The following is a 24,786-nucleotide window of genomic DNA, read 5'->3' as shown; positions in this document are numbered from 1 at the left end:
GTGAGAAATCTTTGATTAGACACTGTACTGACTAATTATACCCAGGCAGACAACACTATAGAATTTAATCAGCTCCCAGGAATCCTTGATAAACATGAGAGTCAAACCAAATTATGAGAAGTTGGAATCAATACAAAGTGACTTTTTAAACCCATCATCCATGGTTGTGACCTCCTGCTATAAAAAGCCATTTAACCTTGGGACTATTGACTAAATAGAGAAGCAAGGTCTGAATCAGGGATGGTAGTACACTTTATTAACAAATCAACAGTACCATACAGGCAAAATCATATTTCAGTTGCAAAACAAACACTTATGCATACTCCCACATATAGTACTTGGGTACATTTCAGACAGAACATTAGGCATCAAGTTTACAATCAAACTAAATGTAGTTCATGGTCCTTCAATATTTTTTCCTCAGTGTAGTATAGATCCTTATTTAACAGTTGTGACAAAAAGATAAGTTTTAAAATCTAATTCTCAATCCTACAATGGAGTAAGACCAATTCAGCCCTCAGAACTGTTAGGCAGATGCCTTAACAGAGCCTGGCTCTATCAGTTGTTGAAATTGACTGGTTTCTCTGGAATGGAGAAAAGACCTATGGTATCTTTCTTAGTGTTGAACAATCTCCTATATGGTGGGAGTTTTCAGCTCCAATTTTATGATTATGCACATCTGGAATGGCATCCATTTTAATAGTCAATCTGTAGCTTAATAGGGCTGATCTAATTAGAATAAATTAATCGGCTTTCTAAAAAGTTTGAGAAGAGGGTAACTGAATACTCAGGAGTTCTTCAATATTGAAAACTTGGATATGCTATCAACTTGATTACTGTTAAAACTCTTGCCAGTTGAGATTTTGCCAAAAGGTGTGTCAGAGCCAAGTTAATAAGTAAGTGAACAGAACCAACTGAAATAGATCAGGGATGTGATTTCTATTAAGTGGTTTGATGTATGTTCACCTCACTATGTACTAGAGCATATCCAAAGCACTACCAAAACTAAATTAGATAAAACACTTTTCAAATTAAAGTTAAAGAGCAGCAAAAAAAAAAAATCCTACTCTTTGCTCTAATGTGAGGCAAAACAAATACCTTAACTCCTCATACCATGGTCATAACTTAATTGTGGATTTATGATAAGGTTGATTATATAATAAACTTGGGTTGTTCTCCTTTGGAGGTCTTTAATTCTCATTCAATACAAAATAGATTTGGTTAATGGGTGTTAGAAAATAAAGTGGATATGAAATAAAATGCTGAATATGGGAGAAGACAGAAGAAGCAGTAGCCCACTCAACAGCTACAAAACAATCATGTGACATTTTATAGAAGGGCAAACATGATGGTATTATTATATAATATAATTCATGCATATAATGATTGACCTTATCAATAAAAAATTAATTGGATGTAGCTTGTTTAATAATGTATGGAAATATGTTCATTGAAATTTTTATTTAAAAATTTTGGCACATAAAAGAGTAAGTTTTGGCTATCTAGAAACTTCATTTGAAATGAAACATTCATTCATTGATGCTCTACAATAAGGTTTTACTGTGTATCTACCACCTGTGTACCTGTGTCCACTGAATCTTCTCAATTGCTTTATTTGATCACATCTATGCTGATTTTTCTCCACATATTTATATTGAAAAAAGAAGTGGTTTGTGGCTGAAACCTTTGGAAGGGGCTATTAAACATTTGATAGTTTTTCAAATTGGAAATGCAAGAGGTGGTACTGCTCTGGGCCCACATAATTCCTTATAGAACTTAGTCTTCATATGTAAAATCACTGAATTTCATTTCTTATATAAAATTTAATAAGTAAAGCAGGTGAATTTATAATATAGAGACATAATTTTCCTTATGTATCTCATAGTCTCAACAAATAACAATAAGAAATTTTTAATGTCTTTTTCAGTTATTTGAGAGAAACTGGCATGCTAACAGTAGGGTAACCATATTGAAAACATATTGAAATTAACAGGTCTGTCTAACTCTACTATGGTCATAGGAAAAAAGAAAAAAAAATGTCACTAAGGGCTTTCAGATAGCTAGGGTCTGCCTGAAAGAAAGGAAAATACTGCTTTCTTGAAATTGGTAGAGAATTTTATCATCAATGATAACATTGATGTCACAATTGAGTGAAATGATATCACATTGAGTAAAATGATATCTAGCCATATTCCAGGAAGAAGAGAAGATGCCTCATGTAGAGCTAGCTAGTCAGGGAGGTCTCTTGGGAACAATCCTAGCACTAGTTTACTTTGCTCACCTGGGGAGATGTACAGAAGTCACAGAAAGTCAATTTAATCATTATGCCTTGGTAAACACTGTCCCATTTAAGAAGCAAAAGGGGAAAATATACAAGTGATTTATCACTGGTACAAGATATCTAGAAACTTCATAGGGACTAGAAGCAGTCCAGAGATTCCTGAGGCAATAGCCTAAAAAATGCCCTTCCCCACCTCACTGGTCTACCTCTACTGCTTTCATGTACTATTTCTTCATCCAAGGTGGAATCAGCTCACCCCAAGAAGCTGTGACCTCCTGTACTCTGGACCTACACTTCACCATTTCCTAAAGACTGAAAAAATCAGTCACAAGCTGGGCCTTCACCTATTTAACTTCTATAGAAAGTTAAAGGCTTCATTTTTGTAAGCATCAGGCATTTTATGTTAAAGGGGGAAATAGGACATAGAAATTATTTCTGATGAACACTTGAACTTGAAATTTTAAAAAATGACCACAAGGTTTTATTCTACCAATCAACACAAATTAGTTTACATAGACAAATGAGATGGAGCTTGCACTTACTGATTTTAATGAGGTGATTCTGTGAGTTGTTTTTACTTTATCACAGACTAAACTAAGGGGTTATATCCAGTGCACTTAATGATAGTCTAATGAGACACAGCCATTAATTTGTTGACAATTTTCTGCTGATAGCACTAGAAAAGACTAAGTGGAGAGTGTACTTCAGGATCATTTCAGCAGCCTAAACTTGTATGCCACAAAACACAGGGCAGTTACTGACGTGGACAATCCAATGAACTTCAGGAGGCCTGGCACTGAGGGGAGATGTCTTTCCCAAAATGTATGCCTGATTTCAGTAGCTGGAACATCCTAGATGAATGAACACAGATCATTAGCAGAAAACTCCTGCACTGACATGGAAGGGCAAAACATCTGCAAAATGAGTGCATAGATATGCCTTGGAGAGTGGCAACTACAATTACACCAGAGGCTAGAAGATGAGAGATATGAGTTACTATCAGATATCTATATACAGTTACTGGTATATGGAGATGAAGCTGCCAAATTTACCTCTGATTCAGGTTCTTCAATGTCTATATTTGCCACCTTCCCCATAACATACAAGATCTGAAAGAAAGCAGCAATGGTATTGTGAAATGAAGTTCTATAGTTTTGACATATTCAAGGCACTGCTGGCCACAGATGAGCCCCCTGAGTGGAGTAAGGGGCAAAACACAGACATACATATTTATTCATGTCAAAATCTAGAAAGGTCAGATACAAAAACAAGGCTGGACTCAGGAGGGAAGATAACTTGGACTCCCTTACCGATCTAGCTGCTCGTTCTCCAGCTTCAACAGCTCCTTCCATATACCCACTCCAATGTGTGGCTGTCTCTGTTCCAGCAAAATAAATCCTGTCTACTGGTTCGCGAATCACCCTTCAAATGAACAGAGAGGTCACAGTTGCTTGAGGAGGCACTGAAGATTAATGAGTCAATCACTGCCCTCATTCACCCCACAAAACACAAGGTAACTCAAATTGTTTCAAAAACTCCCATGTGCCTCAGCCAAATGTGAAAAGCTCCGTCTTGTTTCCTTGGCCTATACCCAAGGGTCTGAACTTTCAAGCCAGAGAGAATCAGGCTGTCTGATGATCAATCACTAAAGGTGATGTTGACCTTTCCTTAGCCATCCAGAATTGGAATATAAGAACATGCATTGAATTCACATTCAGATTTATTTGTTATATGTTTCTTGTTTGTAATTCAGTCTGCTCCCTACACTGTCTTTCCAAAGGGGTGCATTCTGCAAGAGATCTCATCTGACCACTGACCACAGCCAGGCAGGCACTCCCAGGCTGCCAGGTGGAACTGTAGTGGCAAGTGGAAAGATAAGATTAAATGATTTCTGTCAAGGAAAAGACCCGAGGGATTATAAATCTATCTCTTAAAAAAAAACAACCTCTGTACAGTTAGCATCTAAGAATTTATCTGGAGACTGGGTGAGGGCAGGAAATGGTCCTTCTCTTACAAAGTGGTCTCAGTGAAGAGAACCATGGATGGCCTGGGCTGAACAGACAACTATCCTTTCCTACCTTGTTGGGTTTGACTTCCACCATGTCTATAGCCCCTTTTATTTTTAATTTATTTTTTTTAATGGAATATGTGGAGCTTCTCAGAGAAGCTTACTTTTATTTTATTTTATTTTTTTAATTTTTTTATTGATTATGCTGTTACAGTTGTTCTATTCCCCCTTTATTCCCCTCCACCCTACCCCCCATCCCCACCATCACCCCCCTTTAGTTTATGACCATGTGTCTCAAGTCCTTTAGATTCTCTATTTCCTATGCTATTCTTGCCCCCCTTCTATTTTCTATCTACTGTCTATGCTACTTATTTTCTGTACCTTCTCCCCCTTCTCCTCCTCCCACTCCCCTGTTGCTAACCCTCCTTGAGATCTTCATATCTATGTTTCCACTCCTGATCTAGCTGTCCTTTTACTTTGCTTTCGTTTTAGGTGTGGTTGTTAATAACTGAGTTTGTTGTCCTTTCACTGTTCATGTTTCTTTAACTTCTTTTTCTTAGATAAGTCCCTTTAACGTTTCATATAATAAGGGCTTGGTGATGATGAACTCCTTGAATTTGCTCTTATCTGAGAAGCACCTTATCTGTCCTTCCATTTTAAATGAAAGTTTTGCTGGATAGAGCAATCTTGGATGTACGTCTTTAGATTTCATGACTTGGAATACCTCTTTCCAGCCCCTTCTTGCCTGTAAGGTCTCTTTTGAGAAATCCGCTGACAGTCTGATGGGGACTCCTTTGTAGGTGACTGTCCCCTTAGCTCTTGCTGCTTCTAGGATTCTCTCCTTCATTTTAGTCTTGGCTAATGTAATTACGATGTGCCTTGGTGTGTTCCTTCTTGGGTCCAACTTCTTTGGTACTCTCTGAGCTTCCTGGATTTCCTGGAAGTCTATTTCCCTTTGCCAGATTGGGGAAATTCTCCTTTATTATTTGTTCAAATAAGTTCTCCACTGGTGGCTGTGCCTTTCCCCCTTCTGGTACCCCTATAATTCAGATGTTGGAGCGTTTCAAGATGTCCTGGAGGTTCCTAAGCCTCTCCTCATTTTTTTGAATTCTTGCTTCTTGACTCTTTTCTGTTTGGCCATTATTTGCTTTCTTCTGGTCCACTCCATTGATTTGAGTCCCAGTTTCCTTTTCATTGCTATTGGTGTCCTGTGCAATTCCATTCATTTCAATTAGTTTCGCCTTCATATATTTGTCTAATTTGTCGGTATAATCAACCAGTTCTGTGAGGATCCTGATCACCAATTTTTTAAACTGTGCGCCTGTGAGTTTTGCTATTTCTTCATCGCTTAGATTTATTTCTGGGGCTCTGAGATCCTCCTGCGCCATTCTTGGTCTGTTCGGGCCCTTTAAGTGTGAGAAGTGGTGGCTTGGATTCCCAGGTCGCTGGGTTGTGACGCTGTATGTGGGGGCGTGGCCAGAGCAGGGAAATGGCAACCCCCTCTGCCGCTTCTCACAGCTGGGTGCGGAGGAGCAGTGCCTTAGGTGGTTCACCTGGGCCGGGCCACTCAGAGTCTCTGGGTTATGACGCTGTTTGTGGAGGTGGGGTCAGAGCAGGGAAATGGCGGCTTGCCGGCCCGGTCCAACCGCCCACTCCCTCGCCTGTCCACCCTCGCACAAATGCGCGACCTCAGTCAACACGCAGCCCCGGGCCCGGCTGTCTCCCCCGAGGTCGCTGGCCTGGTTGCTCGCTGGGTCGCTCACCAGGTCCGACCCTGCGCCTGGATTCTGTGGGCCTGAGTGTGTCTGGCCGAGTTTTCCTGCACAACCCTGCTCCGCCAGCTGCTGGTTTCGCCCCTTACCGGTCAGGCTGAAGAATTTGTTGTTAACGGGCTTCCGAAAAGTTCAATTTTCCGTGTTCTGGCTGTGTTTTCTGTTGCTAATATTTAGTTTTCTCTAATCTTGGTTGTGTGAGAAGGCACGGCACATCCACCTATGCCTCCATCTTGGCGGAAGTCCCTATAGCCCCTTTTATAAAGTCTCCTAAGCTGCCCATCTCTACCCCAAAGGCCTTCATTGCAATTAATAATAAAAAAAATCCCATGTAAGGAAAGGGTTAATAAATTATTTTTCCTTCGTGGACAAATGTGACCTTCAGTTAACTTTCTAACTCTGTTTCCTTAGGAAACCTGATGAAGGTACAATGCCATCTATGTTACTGGGCAACACTGCTTATGCAGTGGTAAATTGGATCTGGATGGTGAAGACTGGCATGAATTGTAAGTACCTAGTAGGAGGCTATTACTTTGGGCTTCAATGAGTGTGGTACCTTTTGTGACTTGGCAAATCCCTTGCAGGGACCCTGGACACTATGCAAATTAGGCTATTAGAAGAGACAATGATTCCTACTGGGCTTTTAAACCAAGATGGACTCCCTCACCCTGTAGGGCTATCACCTTAGCTGCACATAGTGGGATCTCTCTCCCTGAAGATGAATATATGATTCTGCTCTGCTAGCAAGATGTGTTTAGTCCATGTCCTTCTGTGTAAACTGGTGCTAGGAGCCTAGGGTAATTGTGTGAGACTAAATGTGTAATTGAGCTCAAGAAATCCCCTTTAAAGACACTGCAACTTGCTGACATCTGAAATCCTCACCAGTATTCTGCTATTGTTCTCTGTGCTGACAGCTATTTTTCTGTATACCAACATAACTTATTTTCCTATGGACATCCAGAAATATACAAACTAACTACTTGAGACATTATAAATAGGAATGCTGATTACGATTCCTAAAATTCCCATTAAACTTTGCTATTTTTGTAAGTTTGATGTCTGAGTAGTACCTTCCATATTGAGTCATGATGCCAGGAGGAAAGTAGGCGGTATAACAGCCTCCTGAGTATTGTTCTTCACACCAGTTCTTTTCTTCATAATGTACTGGCTGAAATTCAATGAGGAGAAAATTTAAAGGAAAGACACAGCTGAAGTTCTGTCAGTCAACAATGAAGGTCCTCGTGTATTTTACTTTTAAAAAGTTTACATTTTTTAAAAATATGAACCTGGTTTTCTAGCACATTTATGGGGAAATATAACAGAACCAAGTAATGTAATGGTCTTTTGTGAGATACCAAGCAACTAAACATGTATACTTTGACTTTCTCAACCTCTTTACTCTGGACACAGAGCATCTCCAGGCAGATTCTGAAGTCTTCAGACCTAAGTGTACAGGATACCCCATCAATAATCGGGTTCTGGCCAGGCTGACAGTGTCCAGAGGGGAGAGGGGGGAGAACTTCAGGGGAAAGGGGAAGAGTTTACAGGAACAAGTATAAAAGACACATGGACAAAAACTAGGGCAGGTGGAAATGGGAGGGAGAGGGAGGGCTCGGTGGGTGGGCTGGGATGGGAGTAAAAGACAGAAAACTGTATTTGAACAACAAAGACAAAAACAATAATCAGGTTCTGGTAAGGTCTACTCAAATCTCTGCATCCTCTAAATAACAGATTTTACTTCCCCATCTACCAAGGCATTACTACTGAAAAAAAGTGTGGAAGGGAGGAGGCAGAAGATAAATACAGTGTCTATGAATGAGTTTTTTTCAGAACCAGTTTTCTAACTTCTCCAAGCTAGAAAACTGTATGATATGAATTCTGATAAAAAGAGGAGAATTAAAGATTAAGATGTTTCTCAAGGGACATGAGAGAACCTTCTCTGATTTCCCTAATACATTCTGCAAATTTGTTATTTGAGCAGTTCAGATATAATCCCCTAAAAGAGCCCTAAGCTACCTGGTAGTATCTTCAGAAAGAATTTCATTTGCATAATTATTTTTAGTGGTGGATTGAAAGCACTGAAATTCCCAAGTAAGCTGTGAATTGAGTCTACAAATGGGAAAATAAATTAATATAACTTTGACCTGGGCAGAGAGTCTAGATTCAGTTATATTGTCAAGTGTATACTGCAGTGCCTTTACCAACAAATGATGATATATCTGGGATTTTATTTCACAGTAGTCAGTTGACATTGACAGGAGGGCAGGACCTTGGTTGTGGGAACTGCTCCATCCTGGAGATAACATGTGAAGCTCCAGGCTCTGACTACAACTGACTGCCAGTTATTCAGTGAGTATTTAAAGGGTCCAAGGAACCACTGTGTCAAAACTTTCTTGCACCTATCAGCAGTTTTTAATGGCCTTCTGTGATAGCTGAAATTAATCCTGCAGTAAGCATATCCGTTTATACTTTCTTCATAAGCCTGTCAGGGAACCAGAATCTGCTCTATTTTACGCTTTAGAGCAAACAGAGAACAACCTGCCAGGTATTAAAGCTGAGTGTTCTTACTTGTAAAGCTTCTTCAGATCCCAGCACTTTGGAGTACAACTCACAGATTTTTCTCTTTCTATAAAAAAAGAACCAACAATGTTAAGGAAGTAATAACTGGTGAGTATAGAATAAACCATGAGTTCCAGGGCTCTTGCCAATGAACCAGATTTATCAAGAAAAACATAAAATCAATGGTCTTCTGTAACCACACAAAATAAACAATTCCATGAATATTTGCACTCCAAGTAACTCTAAACCTTAATAAAGTTATTTGATTTAAATATTTAACAGCATTTTTCTTGTTTTTTTATAGTTTGCTTCTTACTGCCCAATGACATATCTAGTCAAGATTAAAGTTGGGGAAATAATTTTAAGTTAAATTCAGTCATTTTAGGGATTGATTCTAAGTGACTTTTCTAGAATATGTACATTTCTACAATAATCTCTATTATATGTCTGTAATACATATGCTTTTTTGACCATTCTATAATTGTTTTATAGATACTATGAACATATATAGCTAATTTAATCTTTTAAGCAGAACATAAATTATGCTAGACCAAGATATGCCTATGATCATTCCAGTCTATTAAATCTGTAACTTTAGAGAATGGTTTGTGCACACAGGGTTCCAAAGGGCATTTGGGGAATGAGCACAATGTGTTACCTCAAACACAATCTTTGGTTACCCTCATAAATCCTTATATAAGTGACTAACACAGAACATGGCACATACTGTTTTAAAAATCATTAGCTTATTCCCGGCTGGTGTAGCTCAGTGGATTGAGCATGGGCCTGTGAACCAGCAGATCATGGTTCAATTCCCAGTCAGGGCACATGCCTGGGTTGCAGGCCAGTTCCCAGCAGGGGACCCACGAAAGGTAACCATATATTGATATTTCTCTCCTTCTCTCCTTCCCTTCCCTTCCCTTCTAAAGATAAATAAATAAAATCTTTCAGAAAATCAGTAGCTTAATTTATCTAAGTATTTCTTGGAAAATATATATTTTGAACTCACAACCACTCTTAGTGAAATTTAAAAGTTCACTAAGGCAACAGGAAAAAAGAGTGCTAAAAGTGTGGCAGAGGGTTTAATTCAAATATGCAAGGCAATCATTAAAAGCTGAAAAGACAGCCCTGACTGATGTGGCTGAGTTGGGCATTGTCATGCAATGCAAAAGGTCACTGATTCCATTCCCAGGCAGGGAACATGCTGAGTTATGTTGGGCCAAACCCTCATTGGTGTCTGGTCCCCCAATGAGGTTTGTACTAGAGGTAACCAATAAATGTTTCTCTGTTGAATCAATGTTTATCTTCCTCTCTTTCTCCCTTCCTTCCCCTCTCTCTAAAACTAAATAAATAAAATCTTTTTTAAAAAGCTAAAAAGAAAAATGGCCAAAATGAGGGGGGTGAGCAGGAGAGGGAGGAAAGGGAAGGTTATACTTACCAGTAATAAAACAGATTTTAAAAGATAACGCTTTTATGTTTCTAATACATTAGAAATTGAAAAAAATTTTGTTTTATCCTCACCTGAGGTCAATTTACTCCTCATTGCTTTTTAGAGAGAGAAGAAAGGAGAGAGGAAGGAAGAGAAAGAAACATAGATGCTTTGCATTGATTGGTTGCCTCCCATATGATGCGTACCTGTGGGGACCTGGCATCAGAGATCTGGGATCCAACACACAACCCAGGCATGTGCTCTGACCTGAAATCAAACTCACAACCTTTCAATTACAGGATGATGCTCCAGCTAACTGAACCACACCAGCCAGGGCTAGAAAATATTTTGAAAACATTCTCCTAGTGTCTCTGAATAATGTTGGACAAAATGTAACCTTAAAAATTTACCCAAATGTTCATGTTTACACCATTTATATAACTGTCAGAACTTCCATCTTGTGGATATACAGTGTTAAGACAGCAGGAAGATGAGGTGGAACTATAAGCACTGCCTATTGCAACCATGTTACCATCAAATGTTTTAAGGGGTAGACAAATGCCACTCCTGAGGTAATGTCCTACAACATTAGGTTGCTACTTAAGTTTCAGGACAAACAGAAAAAGTTTGGCTTCCCTTCAAGGAGCTGTTTATACTGTAGATCAATAATTATAAAGGAAAGGGAGAACTGGAAGAAGTCTCAAAACTACTATCCTCCTATCTGTCTGTCTCTCTCTGTCAAGTTCAAGCCCTTTATTTCAGAGATGAGGAGATTAGGGCTCAGTGCACTAAAAAGAGTTGTTCCATATCAATGAGCTAATTAATAGCAGGGCTTAGGCTGAACTCTCATGAGCATCCTACCTGTAGTTAGTGCTCAATAAAAATGTACTGAACCAAAATCCCTCCTCAGCCTAGTATTGTACCCTCCATGATATACATAGAGATATAGATGAATGATTCTTAACTACTTCACATGAGGTTACAAGGAACAATGCTAACATTTTGAGTCAGTTAGAAAATAAAAGTACTGACAATCATTCTGAAAAGTTTAATGAAGTTTAACTTATTTGGGGGACATGTAATAAAATCTTTATTAAAACAGCGTGAAACCTAAAATCTAATGAAACTACAGGCAGCTATTTTTAAAATCATGAATGATAAACAGGTTATAATAGAAATATAAGTCATTTGACTGTATTTCATATTATTAGATAAGTCAAGAATAACTTCATACAACTACATCAGGAAATTATCTTCCCCATTCATTCCTCTCATTAAATTTAAAAACATTTTAGAAAAGTAACTGGAGTAATGCACTGTCTGATTAGTTGGGCTCTAAAAATGTTGGCACATTTTAATGATGGCCAAAGGAGGTCACTGGGTAAATTGTTTTGCAATTAAATTTACCCACTGGTTTCTAAATCTAGATGCTCACTACAATCACTTGCAAAGTTCCTTAAAAAATACAAATCCTCAGGCCCCACCCCTAACTTACTGAATCATGATTTATCAGCTTCACACAGTATATATTTTCCAAAGATTCTTTTTTAAAATTTAAGTATAGTTGGTATACACATAGATTGGTTACATTAGTTTCAGGTATATAATATAGTGATTCTACATTTTTATACCTTACAATGTAATCATCCACTAGTAATCATCTGTCATTGTGTAAATTTATCACAATATTATTAAGTAGATTCCCCTTCCCCTTTTTACTCACCCCCTACACCCCTCCCCTCTGGCAACCATCCCTTTGCTCTCTGTTCCTATGAGTCTGTTTGGTTTTAACTCTGTTTGTTTACAGTATTTGTCCTCCTCTGTCTGACTTATTTCACTTAACATAATACCGTCTAGGTCCATCCATGTTGTTACAAATGGCAAGGTTCCATTCTTTTTTTATTGCTATGTAATATTCCAGTGTGTGCATGTGTGTGTATTCAGCACATTAAGCATTCTATGGGAGATTTTGATGCAGTCAGTTCTGGAAACTGTTGCTGTAGTCGATAACATATTAAGACTTCTAAAGGTTTTGTCCTATAAAAACTTTTGAGAAGTTCAGTCACTATGTGGAATCATAACCAAATGTGTACACCTGGGCTGGTATTTACTTTACTATTAATAAGGAAGGAGAAGCAGGAAATCCAAAAGAAAATGTCAAGCTTAGTGTTGTGTAATGAAAGAAGGTATGCATTAGATACTATTCCTGACTTTGTCATAAACTAGATATGGAGCATTGGTGAAACTGTTTCCCACCACTGGACCCCACAATTTTTCCTCTATCGTGTGAGTAGCTGGACACTAAAACAGTTCCCTTCCTAACAGCATATCTCATGGAAATTCAAATAAACTAATCCATGTGCAAATGTGGTAACTTCTGCAGCTTTTCCTGACTCCCAGGGTCATCCAAGTAACTCTTAAAGCAAGGGCTGTTAGTGGATTTGCTGTTTAATGTTTAAATTAAACGCAAGAAGTACATTGTGTATATATTGGTTCTTGTCAAAAGCTAATGAGAGATTTAAGGCTACCATAAACAGGGGAAGCCCAGAAATTCCCAGGGGTAGTCCTTCAAAAGTCAAATGACTGTTTCCAGGTGAGATTTTATTTGAACAAATAACTCCAAGGCAAAACAAAACAAAGCAAAAATACAACAATGCACAGAGAGAAAGGGAGAAAGAAAAATCCATTGTCTTTAAATTCTTTTATACTAGGAAGTTCTTGAGAAAAGAAAATATCAGAACTGTGTCCTAAATAATCTAGCTAATTCTCCTAATAAAAGGAGAATACTTTTATGTACATAAGTTGAAACAGGTTGAAACACATATGCACGGATTTGCTTTTCAGAAAAAGTGCATGTCAGAGAAACTTGATAAAGGAATAATGGTCTTGCAAGGTTATTGAAACTGGGTCTCTAACAGTTTTTTTCACAGGTAATGTCTTCTATAATTTTTCTTCATCCATCTTACAAAGAAACCCTAAACCCTCAATCACTGTAAAATAAAAACAAATATGTAAAACTAAATTAATATATGCTTATGAACAAGGGCTGTGTCAAGGGAGCTGTAGCAAAATCTGAAAAGGTTGATTTATTAGGATTTTGAGAATACTGGTGAATTATTGTTTTTCATAATGCTATTATATTGTTAGTACAACAAGCACAATATAAAGCTAACCTGTTACATATGTTTCAGAAGTAAATTCTTTTTTCCATTGTATTATTATTGTTTTTAATTTATTTAATTATTGTTCAAGTACAGTTTTCTGTCTTTTACTCCCATCCCAGCCCACCCCTCAGTGCTCCCCACCTCCCTCCCATTTCTACCCCCCTTAGTTATTGTCCATGTGTCCTTTATATTTGTTCCTCCAAATCCTTCCCCTTTTCCCCTGAAATTCTCTCCCCTCTCCCCTCTCCCCTCTGGTCCCTGTCAGCCTGTTCTGTATTTCGGTGTCTTTGGTTATATTTTGCTTGCTTGTTTGTCTTATTGTTTAGGTTCCTGTTAAAGGTAAGATCAAATGGTATTTGTCTTTCACCGCCTGGCTTACTTGAAGTAAATTCTTACCTTTCATCTTTACAGAGATTTGCTAGTTGGACAGCTTTTCGAGCAAGAATGAAACTGGAGAGAGAAGTTACATTTCAACAATTAGGTGACAATAGTTTATCTTAAGAGCTCCCTTTTTGGAAGTGCTCTTGCCTCCATGAACTCAGCATTAATGAAATCTCCCACACCCTCCCAATATTTCCCTCTGGTAGAATAAATGCCATGCTGTCTTTCATCTGCTTCTGTATCTAAAACCACTGCTAGGCTTTGCACTCCTAAATGACAGGTGGCATCCTACTCAATATTTTACCCCCAAAGTTTGGTACAGTTCTTGGCATACAGTGGGAAATCAAATGTCAGAAAAATTGGCATTGCATGAAATGATTATCCTGGTAATGACTATTGCTTTCTGCCAAATACTTGATAAAAGCTGGAAAAACAAATATAAATACATGTCTGTAGTGGATGCCATGGTGGGACACCCAGAGCATTCATTGCCCTCAGCTCACACAGCTGAACCCTTCTCCAGCAATTTTATTCTGCAGCAGAGAACTGCCTGACTCAAAATCCCCTGCCTCTCCCCAGCATGACTAGCTGAGGAGTGCAGGATATCTCTCAAGGATCACCCAGCTCCAGAGCTTGCTGTAGGATGGCTTAGGCCTGCCTTCACTGGATCAGCACTAGAAACCAATCCCTTCTCCTGTCTGATCCTGATTCCTTCCTCATAGGCAGTGATCCTAGAGCACTTGCCAATGAACCTTCTACGCACAAATCTCTATCTCCAAGTTGGCTTCCCAGGAAACTTGCTTAGCACATTCACAAAATTCAGTAATTGAGTAAAATTCAGTTATAATCTGTCTGCTTCCTTTTAATCAAATAGATTCTATTTATTACACTGACATTACTAATAACTTGGATATTTTAAAGAATTGAATTGTGACAAGAAGTCCTTATATTATAATATTACTAGAAAATCATTTTTTTCAAAACTCTAAATGAGCTAAGGGACAATGAAGTTATTTCTCCATTAAAAAAAGTTTAGAAATTGCATTTCTTTTGTTATAGCCACAAAAGACAAGCAGATCTGCACTGAAAATTCATGGACTAAAAGCAGGTATTTTGTCCTCTCTCATACCCCCAAATTAAACTGTTTCTCAATTTTATTTAGAAGTTCCTTTAGAGCTGTTGAGATCATTTCAGGAAGCAAAGGCATAAAAACGTATTTGTGTTAATATAGAGAATAGTATTTCAGAGGAAGTCATACTTTATAGGAGATAGTCATAATTTTGCTTGATTTGATATCATATGTTATGGCTTGCTAGTAATTTTAGTTAAATTTTAGGTTTATGCAAAATCTATCATTTTAAATTTATGTGATTATTTCGATGGAAATCACCAATATCTGATGAAAGATTAAATCATTTAGCTGAAAACCTTTCCAGATATTGGGTACTTTTTATAATTCCTTTTCTAAAGGGCTGTTAGTGTTGGCTATTTTTGTTGAACTTAAAGTCAAGAATAAAATAAGGTCTTTGATCTACTTCTATATGGACAACTATCCTTTAAGTTTCTTTGCTGTTTTATTGAGGAAATCAAACATGCTGGCTTTGGGGTGGGAACATTTCACAGCTCTAAAGTACAAGTTCCTTTCTAATTTCCAGAAGGCACTAATTATCACAAACAGTATTGGGCAATTAATATTCCTATCTTCAAAGCTTTCCCTGCCCAGAGCAAAGAGCAGGGTGGAGTTAATATAGTTTCAAGGGAAGAACAGAGTAGGGGCAATTGTCCAGATAAATCTTTTTGTAAACTGCTTAAATAACCCCATTACCATCTGGAAGTCTTCTGCCATGCACATCCTTGTTAGCACAGCTGAAGAAAGCCCAGAAGGGCAGATGCTACAATATCTAACTCCCAGGGTAAGAGAATATCAATGTTCTTCCATTCACAGGTGGACTAATGTTGATTGAGTCTCCTAAAATCTCTACTTCAACCAACTGCTTTTTTTTGGCATGTAGAAGGTGATGCCAAACTGCACAAACAATCTGTATCCTTTCTTCCCCAGAGTGGTCAGAGATGAAGAGCATGTATTGTCACTATGGTCATTATGATGTGAGCTTCTGCCATTTCCAGGGGAGTTAATGCTGTTTCTTATATGTTATAGCCAGAACAGTGGTTACAAAATGGTTTGTTAGCTATCTGGTAGCACATCCTGTCTTCTAAGTCCCTTGAGTCATGGGTCTGTTCCTCTTGATTTTGTAATTTCCCTTTAACAATGCAATACACATGAGCTCAATTCTCCCATGGGGTGAAGAAGAAAATCACAGGTCCCTAAAAATCACTTGACTGCTATATAAGCTGTGCTCTTTTGTTATCATTGGTAGACCAAACAGTTCTTTTGTTTGTACAGCTATGAGGACCACTAAAATACATGGCAAATTGGAGGCTGTGGCACTCCTTAGCAATCTGCAGGAGCCTCCCTTCCCTCTCTGGTTGCCTAGTACTCAAAGGGCAGGACAGCTGTGTGTGGGATTCAGAAGAGAGGGGAAGAGCTCTCCTCTTCAAGACACAGAACGTCTCCCTGGACCATCTCTGGTGAAGGATAGCTATAGGTTGATCTGCTAGAAAAAGTGACATTGGCATCAGGACTGGCACTGCTCCAAACTGTACTTCCTAATTAGTCATGCATCTTATATCCCAGGGAAACAATGAACAAATTAACATTTGCTATGTAGCAATGTTTGGAATGGAGAAGAGGTTAAATCCCAGAAACCGTAGCTTTGGAAGATTTTACAGTTTATCTTTGGAAGATAAAACAGTTTTTGTTCCAGAATGGTTGTGGACATTCTGCCTCTAAGTAGGGTTGTCTACCATACCACCTGGTTAATGTTGCCTTTTTTTTTTTGCTGTGATATATATATGTTTTATGGAGGAAAGAAATATATGGGAACAAGTTCAAATGGTGTCAATTTTAGTAAAGCTTCCCAATGTTCTTGTGCTATGTATAAAACATTAATATTTTAATACATGGAAACATAATATATTTCTGTAGGGTTATTTATCATTGCTTGAACTTGATTTCAAAGCAATATGCTCTGACAATATTCACACAAATACACCAACACCATTTGGAAAATGCAGAATACCCAACTCAAACTTACCCCATGATAGCGGGCAGAGATCCATCTGGTTTGCTGTCATCTAGGGTTATCGAAATTGGAGCCTCTTCATCTTGGATGATCATACAACCACAGTAGTCTTAACCAGAAGAAAATCAATAGGATATTGAGACTTGACCTCATCAGAGATTTAGGGGAAATTTACATATATATATATATATATATATATATATATACATATATATTTATATAAAAATCATACATATTTATATATAATATATTTGTAAAAAATATATATATATCATTTTGCTAAGAGAAAGGTAAAGCTTAAATTATTGCTCTTTGCTCCCACTTTCTAGAAGCTATTTCCTATCAAATACACACACTTGACTATACAAAAATTTTCACCCAGACACATGGAAAATGACCCATCTTGATGATCTTTACATAATGATCATATATAAAAAATGCATAATTAGAATTTTATGATGATCTTGGAGCCCTGGAATACATAGGGAAGAAGAGGGCTGTGTTAGAGGGAATCACCCCTATGAAATCACAGAAGAGGTGGCAGGAAGTGATCCTGTGAGTATGAGCAGAAGGCTTATTAACAATAGCTACCATATCTGCCCTGACCCTGCCTCATTTAATCCTCATGATAACCTGACAGTAGGTTTCATTGTTACCATTTTACACAAGGAGACTAACGCTGAGAGAGGTGAAGCATCACACCACAGGCCACACAGCTAGTAAACAAGTGAAGCCCAGGAAAAAAGTGACTTCAAAGCAGTACTCTTTCCGTGGTGCCCCTTTGTCTCACTCAGCTCATGAAAATAAGTGGGAGAACATATGCCAGGAGCCAGAGTAATGGTACCCTGCAACTAGTGGTATCTCTTACTTCCCTTTCACAGCCAGCAAGTGTTCTTAGGGTGATTTTGTGTTATGAGGGGCTATGAGGAAATGAACAGACTAAGATTTCTGTACCTTTCTCTACCAATTTGAAAGCACTTACCATTTTTATGTCCAGTATCTAGTATAATGTTCCCCAAAAAGAGCAGTTCCTTCTCTTAACACAATTTAAACATTAATAAATGTAACCTACCCTTCTTCTTCCAAAAGGCTTCCTTGTAATACATCATACACTTAATGATAGCTCCCATTGGAAGACGTTGAACTAACTGGTTTCTCTCAGGTGGCAGCTCTGGAGTAAAGTGAATCTTGGCTGTCAGAGTTGGAGGGATGGCACTAATAACATATTTGCACTAAAAGACATGAATACAAAATTCCACCTCAGGCATGAGTCAGAGTGTTTGCAGGGGGTGTAAAACATGATATTTACCATTTTGAATGGCACTGAGCAGAAAGAGTATACAAAATGAGGCTAGAGTGAGGTAAAAACAATAAGGTAGGTCAGCCAAGACTGGTTATTTGGAAGACTGAGTTGGAAACATGCCAGTATTAATTATGCCACTGCTTGGATTATATTTGGTTAGAAGCTACAGGAAATACAAGCTCTATTTAATATATGATCCTTTTGACTAAACTGAATTACCTCATAAACTTCATGATTCAGCGTCTGTACAATGATGTTGTCACCTGACTGGTCAATGCTAGTAACAGGACGCATCAGCTTCACTTTGTTCCCAAGAAGGCTCATTATCTTTTCACTCACTTGAGCAGATCCACCTACAAACTTCCGTTCCTACAGGAGAAGGCAGGCAAGAAACATCACAGAAGCCAAAAAAAGGACTATCATATTTGCCACTGATTAGAAAACCTCCAGAAAGTCAGAGGCCATACCATTACTCTTTGTATACTTAACCATTGGACGAACTCATTAGGTCAGAGGCAAAGTCTACTGGAAGACCTTGATTATCATGTTCTGCAGTTTCTGACAATAAAAAGCAGTTACTAATTTATAAAGTCACAGAATTAAAAGAAATGTGCCCTTATACTGGTCTGTTCACTGAATGCAAATATCAGCAAGCCTCTGGGCTTCAAATGCCCGAATGCAGTGCATGGAGGAAATCCAGAGAAAGTGCAGGTGCTTCTCCCAAAGGATGTGGTTTATTTTTTTAATTAATAATATTTTTAGTTTTATTGAAATGGGGATGCAGTTCATAACTCATCTTGGTTTCTTAAAGCCTCAGCCAAGAGCTGCCTAGGCAGGTTAAAATGTTCTCTAAGAGAACAGGTTCAGAGTACTCTTATAAAGCATCTGGTCATCACCCAATGATGTTCTAAGAATCTAAATCTCAGATATTGAGTAACCTTTTGCAAAAATGTCTTCAAGGGGCATTCAGTGTGGGGGAAGAAGGGTGAAACCTAAACACCTGCCTGTTCTTTCAGACATTGTTAAATAGTTCACTTGAGCAGCCCTATAAAACCATGAGTGCTGTTCCCCACTGTGATCTGCTATAGTCACCATGGAAATGGTTCCAGCTTAATCTAAGAAGATAAGTCCTTAATACAACACATTTTGTAAGAACCAGGGGAATATATCTAATCTGTTGTAGAAGATTCTTTGAATGGTTACAAATACATTTAGATAGACTGAGGCACAGCCCAACATTTGACAATTAGGTACGACAGTCATGCTCCTCTACAAAACCTTGCATGAGCAGCCACACAGTGGTTTTTATGCTTTTCATAACTGGCTATTGTTCTAATGACACCATTGAAGTTCTTTATAAAAATATACCCATAGTAATTCAGACTTAAATTCATGTTCTGTTTTTCCTCAAGAAACTGGGACAATTTAATTTATAATTTGACCTCTGTTTTCCAAGGCTTACTTTCAATTTTAGTATAGTGGAAATGGACTATTTCTACTTGTTCATCTTGGAACTATTTCATCTTGCTCACTGGCTACCCCTCTATGTTTAGTATTGGTTGAATTAAATTATTAAAGAATAAATCTAAGTTCTTTATAAAGACATTGTGATAATTGTTTGAGAGTCATAATATGAACTGTGCTTTCCAAAAGTCCACATAGAGTTTGGCTAGAAGTATCTTGACTCCTCTGAATGAGTCAAGATACCCTGGAAAGTAAAATACAGGTTTAAAGGAATAATGTGTTATTTCTACCTATATGTAAAGATATAAAAAATGCAACTGTCCTGCATTAGATAAAAATAAGGGTCAATTGACAATAACTCTTGGGGCCATAGAGCAACTTGGGGAATTCTGGAGATCTCCTAAGAAGAAAAATAATTCACTTAGTGGATAAGGACTCTATACTTTGCACTATGGAACACAGCAAAATTAGATGTAAACTATTCCTAATTAAACCTCATCCCATTGAGGCCTAATATTCCTAGGAAATAGAGACCCATCTTCTTTGGCTAAGGGCGAGCCTTGAAATAATCTCAGAAGCTAAAAAATTGGGGAATTAGGAGTCTGGTCTCATCAATGGTTTGCTGTGTGTCCATACAATAAGCTAAATGAGTCCATAACAGAAGTGGTATGGAACCAAATTCTAGTTAGCAGCAAAAATTTAGAATCTGAAATATAGAATTTACTAATGAAAGAGTTGCCATATATTATAATAAAAATTAGAAGAAAGAATAGTCACGTCCATTTTATAATAGTTAACATAAAAGAATAACTGAGACACAGAATAGGACAAAAAAAGCCTTATGTCTGAAGCAGAGGTGACTTTGAACACAATAATTTTACAAGTACAACAATCCTCTCCTTATCTGTGTGCACTATGTTCCAAGACCTACAATGGATGTCTGAAACCATGGAGAGAATCAAACCTTATGTATGCTATATAGATAGATATAATTTACAGCTTCTCTTTGGCATATCTGAAATGCCAGCATCACTACTCTTGCACTTTGGGGCCATTATTAAGTAAAATAAGGGATGCTTGAACATAAGCATTGTGATACCATGACAGCTGACATGGTTACTAAGTGATCGACAAGCAGGGAGTATCTATGGTATGGAAACAGTAGACAAAGAGATAATTCATGTCTCGGATAGGACACACTGGGAGGGCATGAGATTTCATCTCACATCTCAGAGTGTTGTACAATTTAAACTTATGACTTGGTTATTTCTGAAATTTTCCATGTAATATTTTCAGACTGCAACTGACCAAAGATAACTAAAACTTTTGACAGATGAACCATGGATGTGGAGGGGGGCAACTGTAATAGATATTTTTGGAAATTAGTTATTTCAGCAATTTAGCTTCACTTTACATAAGTAGCCTAATTTTACCTACCTTCAAAAGGAAATAACTGAATTCCCAAAACCTACATAATTCAAAATGAAACATTCTTTAGCTGTAAACTTACTTTTCAGGAATGAGAAATGGAAATGAGAACTTTTGTTTTCAGAAAAGTGTTTTGAGATCATTTCAAGCTGCTAATTATTCATGTTTCAAAATGTAAAAGCAATTATTGAGATAGTGATCTGGGGGTAGGGGCAAAAATCTCAAATAAAGTTATATTTGCAAATGAACAGTTCATACCTGGCCCCCATTGGTAACAGAGAATATCCTAGTGGTGCCACCACACTGCTTCACATACCACAAGAACCACAGGGCAGATACCTCATGCGGCTCAGAGGTCACATTGATGTTCACAAAGAGAGATGCAAACTGCTTAGCTGTCCTGGTCACAGAATAAGAGTAGATGTCAGAGGCAAATACATATATGCTTCACTGGACATCATGTTTTTAAAACACAATTTAATGTGGTTAGAAAATATTTCTGTGGCTTTTGAAAAAAACCCTCATGAACTCAATTTCTGAAGGAAGGCATATTTTAACTCTTTGGAAAAATTAACTTTTCCCTTGCTTTTAGGAAGTTATGGGTCAGCTTCAAATATGCTAATCCCAGTATAGTCTAAAGAATCAATATGCTTCTCAGGGATAATTAAGGATATATGTTCTCACATATTTGAATAACCCTCCTCTACTTTCCACCTCTGCTGCCCCCAACGTAGTCCAGGATAACCACTGACTATCAACTGGGTTATAGTCATGGCTGCTTATGGTTAGCCCTACCTGGTCATCTTATATTCCCTCTTGATGCTTCTCCAAATTATAGCCAATGAAGTCTTTAAATAGCTCAAAAGAAAACAAAACAAAAAAACTCCACTCCACTTAAAACTTTTCAATGGTCTTCATGGAAAAAGGCAAAAATCTCAAATATGGCCAATTAATATTGCACCATCAGCAAATCAACCAGTTCTCCAATCTGTCATTACATCACTTTCTCAGGATCTCTTTATGGCCCAGGAATACTGTCCACACTTTGCTAAAACATGCCAATCTTCCAACCTTGTGGCCTTTATAAAAGCTGTTTGTTGCTCTCTCCACCTTGAAAATAACTTTTCCAAAATATCCACCCTTCATAATGCCCTCTGTTCTCTGTGGCTTATTCCTGGAATATGCCACCCATCAGACCGTTTATCCTTCAGGTCTGCATCCATCCATAGTACATCATTATTGGAAGATGCCATCCCCTCACAACATCAAGGTATCCCCTACCATACCCCAAATACTGTAGTATAACCCTGGAAGATACCACCTACAAACATCATTCAACTTTTCTGTCTCCCCCAATCTACTGTGAATCATTTTTTAAAGATACCACCCTTCCACATCATCTATCCTTCCTGTATTCCTCATGCACTATGACTCATTCCTGAAAGATACCATGTACACATGTTGTCTACTCCCCATTCAATGTGGCTCATTCTTGGAGGACACCATCCAATCACACAGTTCATTCTTCTTGTCTCCATATCAATTGGCCCATGACTGAAAGATACCATTCTCCCACACCATCTATTGCTCTTCTCTTACCCCATCTACTGTGGCTCATTGCTACAAATACCATCTAAACACATATTCCATTTCCTATGTCTTCCCCAACAATTATGGCTCATTCATGGAAGATACCTAGTCCCCAATACCATCCACCTCTCCTGCCACCCTGATTCACTGTGACTTATTCCTGGAAGATACCATCCCCCATGACATCCAATCTTCCCTGTCTTTCCCCTACCCTATCCACTATCTCATTCCTGGAAGATACCCAATTCCCCATACCACCCATCTTTACTTCCCATCCCATCCACTCTGGCTTATTCTTGGAAGACACCATCCCCCACCCCTCAACAGAATCCCGCCTTCCTGTATACCCCCATTAAATGTTGTTTATTCCTGGAAAATACCATCCCACTACATCATATATCCTTCCTGTCTCCCCTCACAGTCACTAAGCATTCCCAGATTACACCACTCCCTCATATAACCTGTCTTTTTGTACTTCCCCATCCACTGTGGCTCATTCCTGGAAGATACCATTTCCTTCACCATCTTCCTTTCCTTTCATCCCATCCTCTGTTGCTTGTTTGGGGAGGATACCAATACCACCCCCCACACCATCCAGTCTTCCAGACTCTCCCACTCCCACCTACTGTGGCTCCTTCCTGGAAGATACCATTCCCTTTACCATCTAGCCTCCCTGTTTCCCCATCCACTGTGGCATACTCCTGGAAGATACCCTATCTCCACACCATACGGTTATTCTGTCTCTCAGCCCCATCCACTGTGACTCATTGCAGACAGATACTATTCCTTCATTCCTGGAAGATACTCCTCTTTCACTCCATCCAATCTCCCTGTATGTCTCACACCATTCATTACCTCATTCTTGGAGTATATTATCTGCACATATCATCCATCTTTCCTGCCCCCCCCCATCAACTGAGGAAGATATCATTTAACTAACCCATCCATCCTTACTGTCTCTCCTCATGTACTTCGGTTCATTCTTGAATGCTACTACCCTCCCACAACATTCATCCTTAGCCATCTACTCCTATCTATTGTGGCTCATCCCCTTACATCATCATCTCTTTGTCTTGCTCCATCCCCCATGGCTCATTCCTGGAAGATACCATCCTCCCATATCACCCATCATTTCTGCCTCCATCCATGCACTGTGGCTCTGTTTTAGAAGATACCAACCCCCCACAGTATCCACCCTTCTTGTCTTTCTCCTAAAATATGGCATCCCACTGCACCACCCATCTTTTCTGTCTCCTAGCCATTCCTGCAATATACAATTCCTCATACCATCCACTCTTCCTATCTCCCCCCAATAACTTGCTCATTATTGGAAGACATCCAAACACACCAGCCATCTTTCATGTCTCCCTCCATCCACTATGGTTCATTCCTAAAATATACCATCTGAATACCGTATCCACATTTCTTGTTTTCCCAATCCACTGTCACTCATTCTGGAAACATACTGTCTTCTTACACTATACATCTTTGCTCTCTCTTTATTCATTATGGAACATTTCTGAATGATACCATGCCCCAGCACCTTCTACCCTTCCTTGTTTCCTCCCATCCTCTGTGGTTTATTTTTGGTTGATGCTTCAACTTTTTTGTTTCTGTTTAAAGATTGCTTCATTAAAGAATATCTCCTTTATTCTTTGACATTTCAAATTCACTGTTACAGTCACTCTCCTAGCATCATGTAATTTTGTCAATTATGCCAGTCTCCTGCTAGGAGAATGTAAACTCCATAAGAGTAGAGGACTTGTTTAACAAATTCACCACCATTCCTCAGAAAGCACTGCTGGGTGCAGTGCTTTCACATAGGAGCCCCAAATGGTCACTGAATAATCTGTAAGTAACTCAGCTAATACACAAATTCTCACTGAAAACATTGTTTATATTTTTGTTAAAATATACCAGTATCCCTCCAGTTTCATATTTTTATATCTATATGAAATTACTTTACTTTCCAAATTGCTTCTATATCTGACTGCTATATAATCTGAAAACATAATCACTTGCAAATCACTTGTCTTTTATTGCAAATCACAAAACTATTTCATTAAAAAATGTTCTACTTCATTCACCTACTTTTCCTCTTAAGCTTTAAGTTCATTTTATGTTCAAACATGCTCTGAAATCTCTAAATGTCCTTAATGTTGCTACTGACTGAAAGATCATTAGATTTCCTCTTAACTCTTTTCCTATAATTTAGAAGGAAAAATGCTGCAGTTCAAGCTAGGATAGAAATAATCAGAATTGAA

The 24,786-nt window shown here is 38.3% G+C and overlaps 1 protein-coding gene across 1 annotated transcript in view; it reads right to left on the bottom strand.

Moving 5' to 3' along the window:
- Positions 1–234: 234 nt before the first annotated feature.
- MAOA (monoamine oxidase A) overlaps positions 235–24,786 on the bottom strand; it is a 70,780-nt gene continuing 46,228 nt past the window's right edge. Inside the window, exons 6-15 of the mRNA XM_037135769.2 lie at positions 21,191–21,332; positions 18,260–18,409; positions 17,810–17,969; positions 16,750–16,846; positions 13,610–13,663; positions 8,630–8,687; positions 7,132–7,229; positions 3,592–3,703; positions 3,334–3,390; positions 235–3,132 (exon numbers count right to left, since the gene is read on the bottom strand). Of these exons, the coding sequence (XP_036991664.2) occupies positions 2,992–3,132; positions 3,334–3,390; positions 3,592–3,703; positions 7,132–7,229; positions 8,630–8,687; positions 13,610–13,663; positions 16,750–16,846; positions 17,810–17,969; positions 18,260–18,409; positions 21,191–21,332 (1,069 nt within the window). The 3' untranslated portion in view covers positions 235–2,991. The remainder of the gene's footprint in view (positions 3,133–3,333; positions 3,391–3,591; positions 3,704–7,131; positions 7,230–8,629; positions 8,688–13,609; positions 13,664–16,749; positions 16,847–17,809; positions 17,970–18,259; positions 18,410–21,190; positions 21,333–24,786) is intronic.

The sequence above is a fragment of the Artibeus jamaicensis genome, unplaced genomic scaffold (assembly GCF_021234435.1).
Source record: "Artibeus jamaicensis isolate MK-2021 breed Jamaican fruit bat unplaced genomic scaffold, CSHL_Jam_final contig_60, whole genome shotgun sequence".
Classification (NCBI taxonomy): domain Eukaryota; kingdom Metazoa; phylum Chordata; class Mammalia; order Chiroptera; family Phyllostomidae; genus Artibeus; species Artibeus jamaicensis.
The sequence above is the reverse complement of the archived record's forward strand: the minus strand, read 5'-3'. Positions and strand labels throughout refer to the sequence as shown.